The following is a 13,602-nucleotide window of genomic DNA, read 5'->3' as shown; positions in this document are numbered from 1 at the left end:
GTTATRGTACAATTATTCTTGACATGGTCCCAAGAGCAGGTTAGAGCGATCTGAGGGCTGCTGCAGTGCACAGAGGCTGCTAAAACTGAGAACACAGCCCAGGGGGGGCAGCCACACAGGCTTTACCTGTTCCAGTATCCCCAGCCAGCCCTCCTGGGAGAGGAGATGGTATTAAAGACAGCTCTCAGTGTTCTGTGTCTCCTCAGGTTACATTTATTTTGGTTAAACTCATAAGAAAGCTAATAAAACTGGTTTGATTGTTAGTGACAACTTGCTGGACAGAAGGGCCGGAAAGAAAAACTTCCACATTTTAAGGAGCAGTCATAGATATTTTATTTTTACTTCCACAATACTGTTTAGTTAGTTTTATACTGGGGGTGTTTTTCTCCTAGATTTCATCTTTTATGATATTTCTTTCTAATTGTGTTTTTCCCAACATACTCTAGCCTAATATGTGATCTTGCTAACTACTGAAAAAATTCAAATGATCTCTAGCAAAACAGATCTTTACATCTGAAGCAACTGTACTTTGTTGGACTCTTTCTTCAGGTAGAGATTAGTTATAGCATAGTCAATTTACACTGGGAATAGCTTGTCTCTACTAAACTTAAAACACAGCAGGATAAATGTGCATTTCTTGTAAACAGAAATACTTCAAAGATCTAAATATGATATATGCAATGCACAGAATTGCTAAACTCCTTAATATGGGCATTCAGAGGAACTATATGAACAGATGTTGTTTGAAATCTTGAAGAAATAATTTCTTGCAGAAAGTATGCTTCCATTGGATTATATCAGCATTTGATTAGCATTGAAGTAACAGCTCACCATGTAATGAACTCAAGACGAGCTGAAAYCTTCAAAAGACACTTTGAGTATTTAACACTTTAATTGGTAAATGAATAAATAAGAGAATTATTATAAAAGATAACAAAATGTTTTTCTTTGAAGCTATATGCAAGATATCCACCTCACAATTCAGTTATGTATTTCTTTGATAGCTGGATTTAAGTTTAATCAGTTTCTGCAGTTTCTGCAGCCTGTGCATCTGTACCCCTACATATCTTTCTCTCATGGTTTACTCATCTTAGCACTAATGGGTTGTGGCATATTGCAAAAAAAAACAAAAAAGAAAGAAAGAAAGAAAAAAAAAAGAAAAATTCTTCCTGAGTTTTTAATCCATCATTATCCTCTGTTTGTTCACAAGGGAAAGTTTTATGAAGCAATTTATTGATCGTCAGCAACAAGATACCAGCTGTTTGCTGCGAAGACTTCCTTCAGCATCTTCTTCCTCATGTGACCACTCTAAAAGATCTGCAATTGAAGAAAACAAATATATTGATCAAAAGGTAAAGCTACTGTTCAGAGCAGTATATATTTTTCCTTAAGTATTGTGAGGAAAGACCTCTGATTCTGGAGTTTGTCAAATTAGGTAAAGCTCTGAACACTACTTAAGAAAACTGAAGACAGGATAACTGGCTATTTTTAATTTGGATGGTTAAACGGATATTACAGCAGATCCCCATTTGGTTTAAATTTTCCTATTTCCTTTGACATCAAAATTCAGGATTTTTTTAGTGCATGCATCTTATGAACCTAATTCTTTAAAAATACTCTTGCTGCAAGTCAGTCAGAGGTTAGTGGAAAACTAAAGTTCATATGGAATTTCTGAGCCACTTGCTACTGTTGTTACAATGTTGAAGGCATACTTCACTGACCCAAGGTTTCTCTATAATCACTGGAGATGAGTAAAAATTTTAAAAATTATTCTAATTATTTAGAGGACATTAACCTCTCTGTAGATCTGGGAATTGTTAGAAAACAGGGGCTGAACACATCTATTTCAGACCTGTCGTGTTAAATGCAGACAGTCTCCCAGCTGGACTGGCAGGGATAGTTGGATCTGAAAAATACACGGACTGTTTGGAATGATGATGACGATGCAGCTGCGTAGGTAAGACCATGTGACGTCTGGCACCTTGCAAAACAACATGGTCTGAAAAAAATTAGTGTGCTTCATGGAAGATATTGATTCCCAGAATTCTAATAGTGTTTGCACTGATATCTTGATGATTCACAAAATTGTGTAACTCATTAGTGACTTTCTAACCAGACAAAAGAACAGTCTTTTGGTTGATGACTAACATCATTTGAAGTCACAGAATCATAGACAAGGAAGAGAAAACAGGTATGTGTTGTAGTTATACAGTATAACTCTGGCTTTCTTAGTATGTGGTTTGCAACTGTGTAACCCAAGGGAGCATTATTACAGGCAGGAAGAAGAGCTAGGGAAAATACTTTCCTAGTGATGAATGAGAAGAGCTAAATTGCAAAATACTGTTAATTATCATCCCTATTTTAATGCAAGCACTCATTTCTGTGGCCAGTGTATTCTATAGTATCTGTAAATCAAAGCAGAACAGGAAGGTCTGAAAGAGGGATGTGCAGTAAAATATTTTTTATCAAACGGAGAAGGCCATAGGAAAGAATCAAGCCTGTATGGACATTATCTGCTCCAAGAAGCACAGCAGAAACATTGGATAACTGGCACGCGTAGGGGTCAGCAGAATTACACCAAATATTGCTAATGATGGATCTCACACACTGTGCCAGGGAAATCAGAGTGTATCTCTACCATGTAATGGAGGGATAAGCAGAGATCTTAAACTTGTCCTAGCCACACAGAAAAGTCCACAGTGTGCAGTGCAGAGCTGTGCAATGATTCAGTAGATCTGTTTACGTGAAAATATTTTAAGTATATAAAATTGCAGTTTTGACTCCTGCTGTCTGCTGTTCACAAAAGTAAACTCTTATTGATCACGTTTAAAGATAGATGAATACAAAGCAGTTTATTCAATGAGATCTTGCAATAAGAAAATAAAATGCTGCATTCATTTACTGTGAGAGTGACAGAGCACTGGCACAGGTTGCCCAGAGAGGTTGTGGAGTCTCCTTCTCTAGAGATATTCAAAACCCGCATGGATGCAACCCTGTCTACCATGCTGTAGGTGACCCTGCTTGAGCAGAGGGGTTGGACTAGATGATCTCCAGAGGTCCCTTCCAACCTCAACCATTCTGTGATTTTGTGATTCTTTTCAATTTTTTGCTTCTCCTCAAGAGCAAATATACATGATCTGACTTTCATWTTTGAATTAAGTGTTTGAAAATTGTATTTGCACTATTCAACTTGCCTTAAGCATGCACTTTTGTATTTCTGTGCCTCAAAGATAGAATCCATAATGAGTAATGTTTCTGATAAAAGTAGCTTAAAACAAGGTATTTACACAATCTTATTATGAGGAAGAAAGCGCTAGGTAGGATTTTGTCAGAGTAATTACTCTAGCTTTCTATAGTTACAGTTGCCCTGGCAACCTTATTTTTGTATGAACAAATCTTCTTAAAAATGTCTTATCCTTAAAACAAGCWTGGAATGGATGGTTACCTTTAAGTATAAACCTTATATATATACTTTACTTCTCTTTGTCAAAAACAAACCTGACCAAACAATTTACTAATGCCAGTGCCTAGTAGGATGCATTCCTACTATTCTTGATGACAGTGTGATGACTTCAGAAACTTTTCCCGTCCTTTTTGCATTGTGGCTGGGGAAAGAGTAGGGATTTTGCTGGCAGATCTAATTCCTTCTTTCCTTTGTAGTGCCTGTAGTGTRGCTAGCTTCTTCATTTCCTTCTGGATTTATATCAGCACTTCTGTGTTCAACACCTGCGGAACTGCTAGACAGCACTTAATACATATAGTCCCTTATTTCCACTTCAGCAACATTCTTCTCTTTCTTCTACAATGTGCWGCTATATATGTGCTATTGTTTCTGTATTCAGAATCAATCTGACTAAATCATGATGACTGATAAAGCAAAACTTTCTTTGTTCTCTTATACAATAGATATGGTAAGTCTTTTCAATATTGTAATCACCTGCTTCCTTGAAAAGATTTTTTTAATTGTAAAAGGAAAGTTTGTTTTAAGTGTATTATTGCATTTTTGGAGGTAATTAATCTTTTCAAAATAAATGAAAAGCTTGTTTATTTGTATACATTTACTGATATATATTACTGGGACTATAATGGTAAGCAGTTTGAAATTATTTTGATCCTCAATATATGCCAAATCAAAGAACAGCTTCCTAAAACAGATATCTCCACTATATTCCTTTTTTTTCTACTTAAATCTGCGAGCTTCAGAAATTTTTCCAGCTCTTCCAAATGGCTAAACTACTGCCAGAGTAATAAACGAACCAAAAACTAATGTCAGAAGTCACTTTTAGAAACCTTAATGCTTTTAATCTTCTATAAGGCTTCTCAGAGTTCCCTCTCAATGTGTGGAGGAAAATTAAAGGTATGACTGGGTGGATGGGGTCAAACTGTGCCATATTCATTCTTCTGTATTCCTTGTCAGCCAARCCTGGGCCATCTCTGTTGTGAATGCCTGATAGGCAGCTTAGCTYGATGCTTTGATTGAACCATCTATGACTATTTGTATCTGAATGAGTAAGACTGGGATTCTCTGGGGTTTTCTGAGCTTAACACTGTAGGAAATTCTATGCATCACAGACAGGGAAATTTTACTGAGAAAAATCAGAGAGGGCACTCATGGTCGGGTGTCTAGGCCACTGAACTGGGATTGAGATGATCATTCTTTGCTCTTTCCTTGAGGTTTACTGAGCAAATCTTCTTACACTCATCGATCTCTTCATTGACCTTCTCCACTGCAAGCGGAAATAGCCTGTCCCTCTGTGGTCTGCAGGCCATGACTTGAAGAGCCTTGGGTTTCATTATGGAAAACAGGTCTGGCAAGGTTGGTGAGGCTGCCTGTAGTGGAAAAGGCTGTTGTAATAAAAGGATCCTAAAGATACTTTCTGGTGGAAGAAGGAAGACTGATAAGGAAAAGTGCCACAAGTAAACAATACCATTATAAAATTCATGAAAAAGTAGGTGAAGGAGGGGTTAAAAACAAATGAAAAGTGGAAATTACAGTCATGGCATTAAATTACCATTGTAAAAGTGGGAGAAAGGGAGTTTGCAGAGACACAGAGGAAGGTTCTTTTATACTTCACAGCTGTATGAAAATTACTCACAATATGCTAGGAAATTCCTTAGCTAACCAGTATTTCAGCAGATTCTTGGACAGGAAAACTGGATGGAATGTGTGTACACAGATCAGTTTTGTGTGAGTGGGTGGATGATAAGAAAGGAAGTTGGCAGAAAATGAGGACATCTCCTGTGGTGAGTCTTATAAGAGTTTGAAGAACGGTGACTGCAAGATTTAGGAGAGAAAAAACTAAACAAATTGCAATATTTACAACAAATCTGGTGTCCAGCAAGAGCTAGAATCAGAGGAACATGTCAGAATGCTATCATAAGAGTCACACAACTTTCAGTAGATCTTGCTAAAAATTATTTGAGGAGGACAGGAATAAATTGGTTACTTATCTTGGACACAGCACATTACTGTTAAATTATATTTCAAAACAGACAGGTTCCTGGGATGAACTTTGATGCCTGTGGCTCAATTTTTGTACAGATACCCGTGTGCATGTTTACAGCAATGGCACAGCGTGAATGAATTAAAAAAATAGAGCAGAAGAGCTACTAGTATATATATATATATATATATATATGCACAGACTTGGAGCCTCTCCTATGTGATTGAAATAATACCCCCTCATTTCTTCATTTGTAAGATTAATTGAATAGTAGCAAACGTATTTCCTCTTTTCTATCCTCTTTATCTTTCATTTTCCTTTCTGTTTCCTCTCTTCTGTGTGAGTTTTGTTTTTCACTGTGCAAGCAATTAAGTTAGTAGCCTTTCTTGTTTCCTATAGGAACAAGATCCATAATTAAGGTCTAGCTTATATGAAAGCTCAACCACTCCCACTATGTGCCTCTCCTGTTGTAGAACAGAATGTAGCTGTATCATGAGAGGTCATGGACAGAAAGGGAGAGTTGGTCCCTATGGTAGCCAGATCTGTGACGATGGAGGACTATGAATATTAAGCAGCAGACTTCACACTGGATTCTGCATTCTTTGGGGAGTCAGTGCACAGCAAAGAGCATCAAGGTGGTATGTTCATGATGACCTGTGTTGCCTAGCAAATGGGCTGCTGAGCTTTGTACCAGATTTTTAGGCTGTTTGGCTCCATTCCCAGATATGATCCTGCTGATATCTATTAAAGTTAGATGGGATGGAACACAAACATCAACCCAATTATAAGCGTCATCCTGGAAGGGTTTGAGTACTTTGTTGGAGGTCAGCTCCCTTTGATTTATGTAGAAATCAATGCTTCTCAGCACCTCAGGGAAAGTTTATGATTTTATCTGTTTACAATTTGACACACAAATTCAACACACAAGATTGACCACAACTTTTAATGCATGTTTGGTTAACATCATAGATACTCCATTTGTGAGCTGCTGAGATATGTCACCTATTCTTGATAAGATGTTGTTGCTTAATCTAGCAATTTGTTCCAGCATGTCTTTTTCTGATCTGTGCTCAGCTTCTTTCATTAACTATTCTGTTTCTTGCAAAAAGAACCACATATATTCTGAGAGTATTCTGAAAGTACTTTTCCTTGCAGAAAGTGTTTGTAATTGTCAAAGCTGAAATAGCCTTTCAGCTTTTCTAAGAATGCCTTTCAGTAATGTAGACAGGGTGTCCCAAGATATCTTTCTTTCAGTCATCAGGAGATAAGCCATGTTCATAAGCTTTATTTGTATTTGCTCATAAACTTTATTTGTATTTTTTCCTTCTAAAAAAAAGAACAATAGTAGAATATTTTGCATAAATTGTCATTCCCAGAAGTGATTTTATACTTCTTTTTTTTGATAATTAATTCATGTCTCAAGAAATCTCTTCTAAACTACACTTTGGGCATTCTATTTTGCAAAGCAGAATATTGGCCCAAAAATTACAATAGCATTCTATTGTGCATCTGATTATTATTTTCTCTAAGTAAATTGAAAGAATAATTTTATCACATTAATTTTGAATATAGTAGAAACTAATGAAGTGAATAACAATGTAATAAACAGAATTACAAGCAGAAAAGACGTTTATTTTTAAACAGTAATAAATACTGCATTCTTTCTGAAGTAGTCTTTGCAGAACTTTGAGCATATATATCAAAAAAAAATTCATTCAAACTCTTACTTTATAATCTGCCTTTACTGAGTATCTGAGTAGACCTCTGTCCTCCAATTTTAGTTACTATACAAAGCTTGTTAATTAAACACAGCCAAGTGCTTCAGTCTTACCTATTTATGTCAGTCACAAGATACTGCCGAAATCTAGTTAACGATACCCTTCAAAGAAGTCTTAAAAGAATTTACCTGCTATAATGAGAATGGCTTATGAATCAATCATTTTCTTCTCATTACAGTCTTTATTTTCAAAAAAGATGATTTTTCTCCCCTGGCTTTTCTCCTCCAGATCTTTGTAATGAAGTTAATATATGAAAATGCAGAGAAATATTTTAGTTTCTTTTTTGGAAAATTAATTAAGAGACTTCTTTGTCCGTTATGCATTTCCAAAGTTTTAATTGTTTTCAGATAAAACACATGCAACCGTGTGCTTGTGCCCTTTTTTATAAACAATCAATTTAGACACAAAACAGAAAAAGAGAAAGACAAACTTGTAGAGTACATTCTCACATTAAAATGTCTTATCACATATGCATTTCCACTGGTAATATTTCCTTTTGTGACCATGCTTGCCTTCAGCAGAGAACACAAAACTGCAGCACTGTTCTTGTTATGTTCTTCCTCTGGCTCCTGATGATTTTAAATTGCTTTATCACTCTTACCTCTACATCATATGTTCAAAATTCTGCCTGGAAAAGACCAATATTCAATTACATTCGGAGAGAAAGGAAATGGGGTACTCTGCTGTTCTCAAAATGCTGTAATTCAACACTTCTTTCCAGAATTAGCTTTCTACTTTGTCACTTTGGCACTTAAAGATTTCAAAGGTTTGGTGCAAAGGCTGGGAAGAGGCATTAAAGCACAAGGAGATGATCATACCCCTACTGTTTTTTCAATCAAACAGAATTCAGACATGGCAAAATTTTAGGGCAGCTGTATTTTAGTGGAAAAGAGCAAGTGTTTGTGTGAAGTAAAGGGAGACGTAAAACGCATTACAGAAAAGTCCTTCTAGTTGACCTTTGTGCTCTCTCCCCTCAGGAAAACTGCTCAGGAGGATCCAGGACTCTTTCTCCAAATTGTTCAGTCTCCCTCATTCAAACCCATTCATAAAAGCTGTTTAAATATAGCCGTGAACCTTTTGTTCTAGTGGAAGGAAGTATATGCTTGTACATCCAGAAGTAATGTTTTTCCCTGCTCCYGCAAGCCAAAATACCTTGGAGTCCCAGAGTCAGCTTGGCCATCAGTCCATGCTTCCACCCTGCTGTTGGCTGTTAGGAGTAAGCTACCTGGTTACTTTAACTAGCTTTTGCCGTAGGTCTCCCTAGCTCCTGCTTCTAGTAAAGACAGAAAACAAAACAAATCTGCCCCATATTGCACTTGCCAAAAACCTACCTGTTAGACCACTGAAAGTAAACAACTCGGMTATGCCAAAAAGGAAAACCCAACCATAGTACAGGAAGACATAAAAGAGAAGGATTCAGCTCCCTCCCTGGAGCGGCTCCCGCACGTAACTGAGATGATGGACTTCTGTCATCCCCCCAGAAGTCTCTAGGGGTTTTACGAGTATACTARTACTAACTTTGCTCACATTCTCAGACTTACTTAAAAATGGCTCTTGGTTATGAAAGACCCTCCAAGAGGGTCAGTCACAAGATCATGGCTTTCTTGAAGAGATAGGTAGCAACTGAGGACTAGAAAAGGAATTAAGGCTATTTCAGACTGCAGAGAGTTAAGGAGATTGTGCCTAATTCTCATGCTACATGTGTGATCAAAAGGGACAGCSCTTGGCACCTCAAGGCACTTGTTTATTTAGTAGATCACTTTCTTGACTGTTTAGTGAGCTTGTTTCTAGGACATAGTTATATAGGACAACCTTGTCAAGGGCGACGTTTTCAAACTCCAACTGAAAATAGTTAATTTTACTTTGGGAGAGGAGAATGGATTAGGTGATCTCTAGAGGTCCTTTGTAACTGTATYTTGTATGATTCTGTAGGTATTTAGCAAGGTTTTCAAAAAAGCTTAAGAAATTTCCAGCTGATTCCCTTAAGATTTGGACACTTAAGCTATTTAAATTCTTTTCAAAATTTTGCTATGTACCTACCAGCAACTTGCAGTTTTTGTGCAGTCTGGCCTTCCATGGAGTCTGATCTCAAGCCAAAGATGCATGGGCAGAATGTTGTTGAACAAATAATTATGTATGCATTTGAGAGGCTGCCTAGAAAACTCGTACAGGCCAAAAGTATCCTAAATTTTATGAAATGCTCAARCCTTGACTAGTTTCTGGCTGAATAAATATTTCCTTGCTGTTTCTTAAAAATAACTCTAATATATTGCTTAATGCACTGATTTTCATATTATTCCTAGAAGCTGTGCATATTTAAATAATTATATAATATCTAACAGTCTGTTTTTTCAGCAAGGCTACATAAACCATCAGTTGGCTTCCGGCAAATTTCAAACTGGAACAGAAGCCTTGAATTATTTTTCTTTGCTTGAGATGTCTGGTATAGTGCAGAAGAATATTCCCATATGGTCCTRCAGTTGCCTATAAAAGACTGCTTTTAAAAGTACTTAGCTAAAATTCCTCACAATCATCTAAATCTTAGAAGTTGCCTCAGAACAATATATTGCACACGCATGCACTTTTTCTGTCACGATCACCCAAACATTTCAGACCCTGGCATCTCATTACTGACTCATGACTTTGTCTCACCTTATGTTGCAAAACACTGCCTAGCACTTGTGTCCCCTGCCAGCTCTGCAGTGGTGTGGTATGAAAATAATACAGTATATCACCGCAATTTTCACCTGTTGATAACATACACTTCATTGTCAAATTCGAGCTGAAAACAATTTCTTTATGTAATACTTGCTGGAATTTGTGCACTGCAAAATGTTGCCAGCAAAATATGTCAAACGAATAACATTTCTCAAAGCTTAAAACCACTGAGCCATATCTTCGCTGTTATAAATTCACGTGAATCCGCTGAAGTCAGCACTGCTTTGCCGATACACTTAGTTTGTGGAACTTATGCACAGTCATTAGCTGTCTTCTTGCAAATGTGCTATCCTGTTTTACTTTGTTTTTAATTTTATGCCAAGAATTTTCTTTTCCAGAGTAGAAAGCCTGGAATTTTGTATATACTAGTAAATAAATAAATACTTTCCCAAGTTAAAATGTCTGCAGTACCTTTTCAAAGCAGCAGATGTCACTGCAGAGTAACGATGTGGTGTGATTTAGCTTCTTTTATGAAGGTTGCAGTAGTGCATTACTCTGGCCTAGTCCTTTTGTACAAATGGAGTTTCATAGAAATGCAGAATTCTAGTTCACATGAACAGGACGGAGTCATTTTGTCTGTCGTGCCAACAGGAGCAGTGGAGGGTCCTAGAGCTTGTGGAAGAAGCATTACAGATTTCCTAATTCTATGTCCATAGACACATGGGTATAAATAAACTCAAGGGAATGTGGGAACCAAAACATAAGATTTACTCTTGATTTCATAGGAGAACATATTTGCCACCTAAAATCTTTTTATCTAGGAATTATTAACAGTAATTCGCTGACCTGTCAGAGCTGTTCCTCACAGGTTTAAGTAACCTGCAGGAGTTCTTTAAAATACATTATAGAGAACATATTTAGTGGCAATCAGATGCTGTTAGGTGATTTTAGGACAGTTTCCTGTGCTAATAAATAATGCTATATGGCAGAGTGTTGTATGGCACTGTTTTTTCTACGCTGAGCCTACTTATAGAGTGCATAAAGCAGCAAATAAATAAAAAAAATAATGGCTAATAATGATACACTCAGGGTGTCCTCACAGCACAGCACAATATATAATAAAAAACCCAGCAGGCTAAAAATATATCCCTTAAAATAATCTCAGTAGAGTACAGTGTACTTATTTAGTTCCATATTATCTGATCAAGTAATGTCTTTTCTACATTAACACTGCTAATAATTTCCTCTGCAATATTCAAGAACTCGGCAGGTATCACAAGTTTTTAATTGCCAACCTCCTTATATACCAGCGTGCTGCATCTAGATGTTATTAAACAAAATAGTGATCATCAACTTCATTTTCTATTTGTACAATTCTGTTGCATTTGCCTGGTGCACTATGCAAATTTGGAAAACTGCATGGGAAGCATTTTGGTTTATTTATGCAATATAGAAAGAAGGACATATATTTGAAAAATCTTGTAATGCTTGTAGTAGTGCTTGTTTTCTAGTAGACCTATTGACATATGCCTGTTGTTATTTGATTGAGTGCTGAAGTCCTTTAAATATGAAAAACGGATCATTTGTGCGTGTCTAAAAATATTTATCTTGGATTGCTTCTTCYGAATATTTTAAATTTAACATAAATTTACCAGGTTTCACCACTGAAGCAAACAGAATTCCGAAGTCTTTAAGAGCATTGAGGATGACCATCTTTAAAGCCATAATTCTTAGAAGTGACTGAGTTGTGTTATCATTTCCATTTTGGATCACTGAGATCCCTAGGTGTCAAAGCGTAGGATCCTGTGCATGGTGAAGGATTCCTGGATTAAGGAACTAGATACCTTGCTCTTGTCTAAATTCTATCACAAGGCAAATATGGGTAGGATGATGAAAAAACTTCAAAATTTCGCCTAAAATTCATGAGCACGCCATTAGGTGTGCTCAGACTGCATTTAATGCACAAGGACAGTACAGCTTCAAATGCAGTTTCCACAACCATTTCTTCTGAAAAAACGTGCAAGAGAAGTAAATGCACTCTTTGCACACCCCATGTTCCAGTCCCTTTCCCCGATCCCATGATTTCTTAGGCTTTTTTCTTTCTTTTTTTTTTTTTTTTTTTAAGCACCACTGGATAAAATTTATAAACAGCTTTGGGAGGAGGAGCCAGAAGCCGGTGTTTTCTCATCTGTCGCAGTGGCTCCAGATTTGTGCTCCTTCTTACTGCTTTTCTCTCTCTCTCTCTCTCTCTCTCTGACTCCGTGGATGTTGAACCACTTGGCTGAATGGTGGCCAAACGCTGACATGCCAGGCTTTGATTAGGGTGTCCTGGGCATCACAGATACCAGGATTTCACTACTTAGAACAAGGATTCAACAGTCCCCAGTAGGTGAATTGGCCAGATATAAACAGCTTTTGGCAGAGACCTGTTAGCAGCTTTTCTTGAAATGTTCTTTTTACTTGCTGGCACTAGATGACTTATCGCTTGACTTGGCTTGGCTAAAGATCTCAGTAAAAGTCTCCCTGTAAAGTCTTTTCAGGGAAGTAAACTCCTCTCTCCTGCTTTTCAAGGGCAGATCCCTGGTTGCCAGCCTGGGTGAATTGCTCTGGTTTTGGCCACACACTTAAGGTTGAGGTGCTGCAACACCTACTTTAAATCCTTGAAAGGTATGGTCTTAACCAGATAGGAAGTTCTAGACAATTTTGGGAAAAAAAGATTTACGTCATCTTTTTTTCTGAAATTCAGTGAGCAAAACCAGGAAGTTTGGAATGGAATTGATGCTTTYTGCATTTGAAATCTTTCCTGTTTCTAAGACATGTTAACAAGCAAATAATCAGCAAATAATCAGCACTGGAAAGAATTGGATGTAGGCAGTACAATCGTCTCTCTGAAAATTGATGTAATTATTCAAAAGTAACTATTTATAACAGGAAAAAAACAAACTCAAAAAAAAAATCTATTTTCCATCTTCATAATTTCCCTAAGTTTAGCATTTCTAGCTGAGCCCTAAATACAGTAATAGCTGACTTGCAAAAGGATAGATACTGCTGAGGTTTGGAAGTTTCTTTCTCTGGTCCTAATARGAGAGGAAGAAATCAATTTTCTGAGACTGCAGTTAGTAATCACTAGCATTAGAAGAAAAAAAGTGAAAATGTTGCCATTTTTCTCACCATTGTCAGTTATATCTAAATCAACAATACAGCCTCATGCTGATAAATCTACTGAACACATGATGTATGCCGCAAATGCATTAAAACCTGTACATATATATGGACATAGAATATATGTATCCATACACAATACTTGACAGTTTTATCTGATACCGTAATATTTCAATGATATCTAGGTAATGGAACTATTTTTTATTATATTCAGTTATTCAACAATTCTACTAGTCTTCTTAATGTTGCCTGAAATCCKACTACCTTATTTTCCAAATTACATTCTGAAAGGTTGCATACTTTATTTCAATTTTCAAAATGTAGAGTTTTTAGGAACACAAAGTGTCCCAAAATAGTGGTGTATTCAAAACAAATTTTTTTATTTACCTTATTCAGAGAATCACAAATTATAACCTCTTTCCACAAGCTAAAAACAGAGATGGACTAGGACTTCAGAGAGAATAAAGGAGTGACACTTTAAAAGATAAGTGTTAGGAAAGAGGCTGCAGCTTGTTACAGTTATGGCTCAAAAAACATGAGCTTATTTTTATGTATATAAG

At 36.7% G+C, this 13,602-nt stretch overlaps 1 protein-coding gene across 3 annotated transcripts in view; it reads left to right on the top strand.

Annotated features, from left to right (window-relative positions):
• NALCN (sodium leak channel, non-selective) overlaps positions 1 to 13,602 on the top strand; it is a 233,946-nt gene that overhangs the window by 173,933 nt on the left and 46,411 nt on the right. For all 3 annotated transcript variants that reach the window (XM_085306004.1, XM_085306003.1, XM_085306005.1), the window contains exon 16: positions 1,211 to 1,352. In XM_085306004.1, coding sequence (XP_085162130.1) covers positions 1,211 to 1,352 — 142 coding nt within the window. The remainder of the gene's footprint in view (positions 1 to 1,210; positions 1,353 to 13,602) is intronic.

The sequence above is a fragment of the Rhea americana genome, unplaced genomic scaffold (genome assembly GCF_003343005.1).
Source record: "Rhea americana isolate MKP2758 unplaced genomic scaffold, rheAme1 scaffold_23, whole genome shotgun sequence".
NCBI classification, from domain to species: Eukaryota; Metazoa; Chordata; class Aves; order Rheiformes; family Rheidae; genus Rhea; species Rhea americana.
This window is presented reverse-complemented; position numbering and strand designations above follow the sequence as displayed.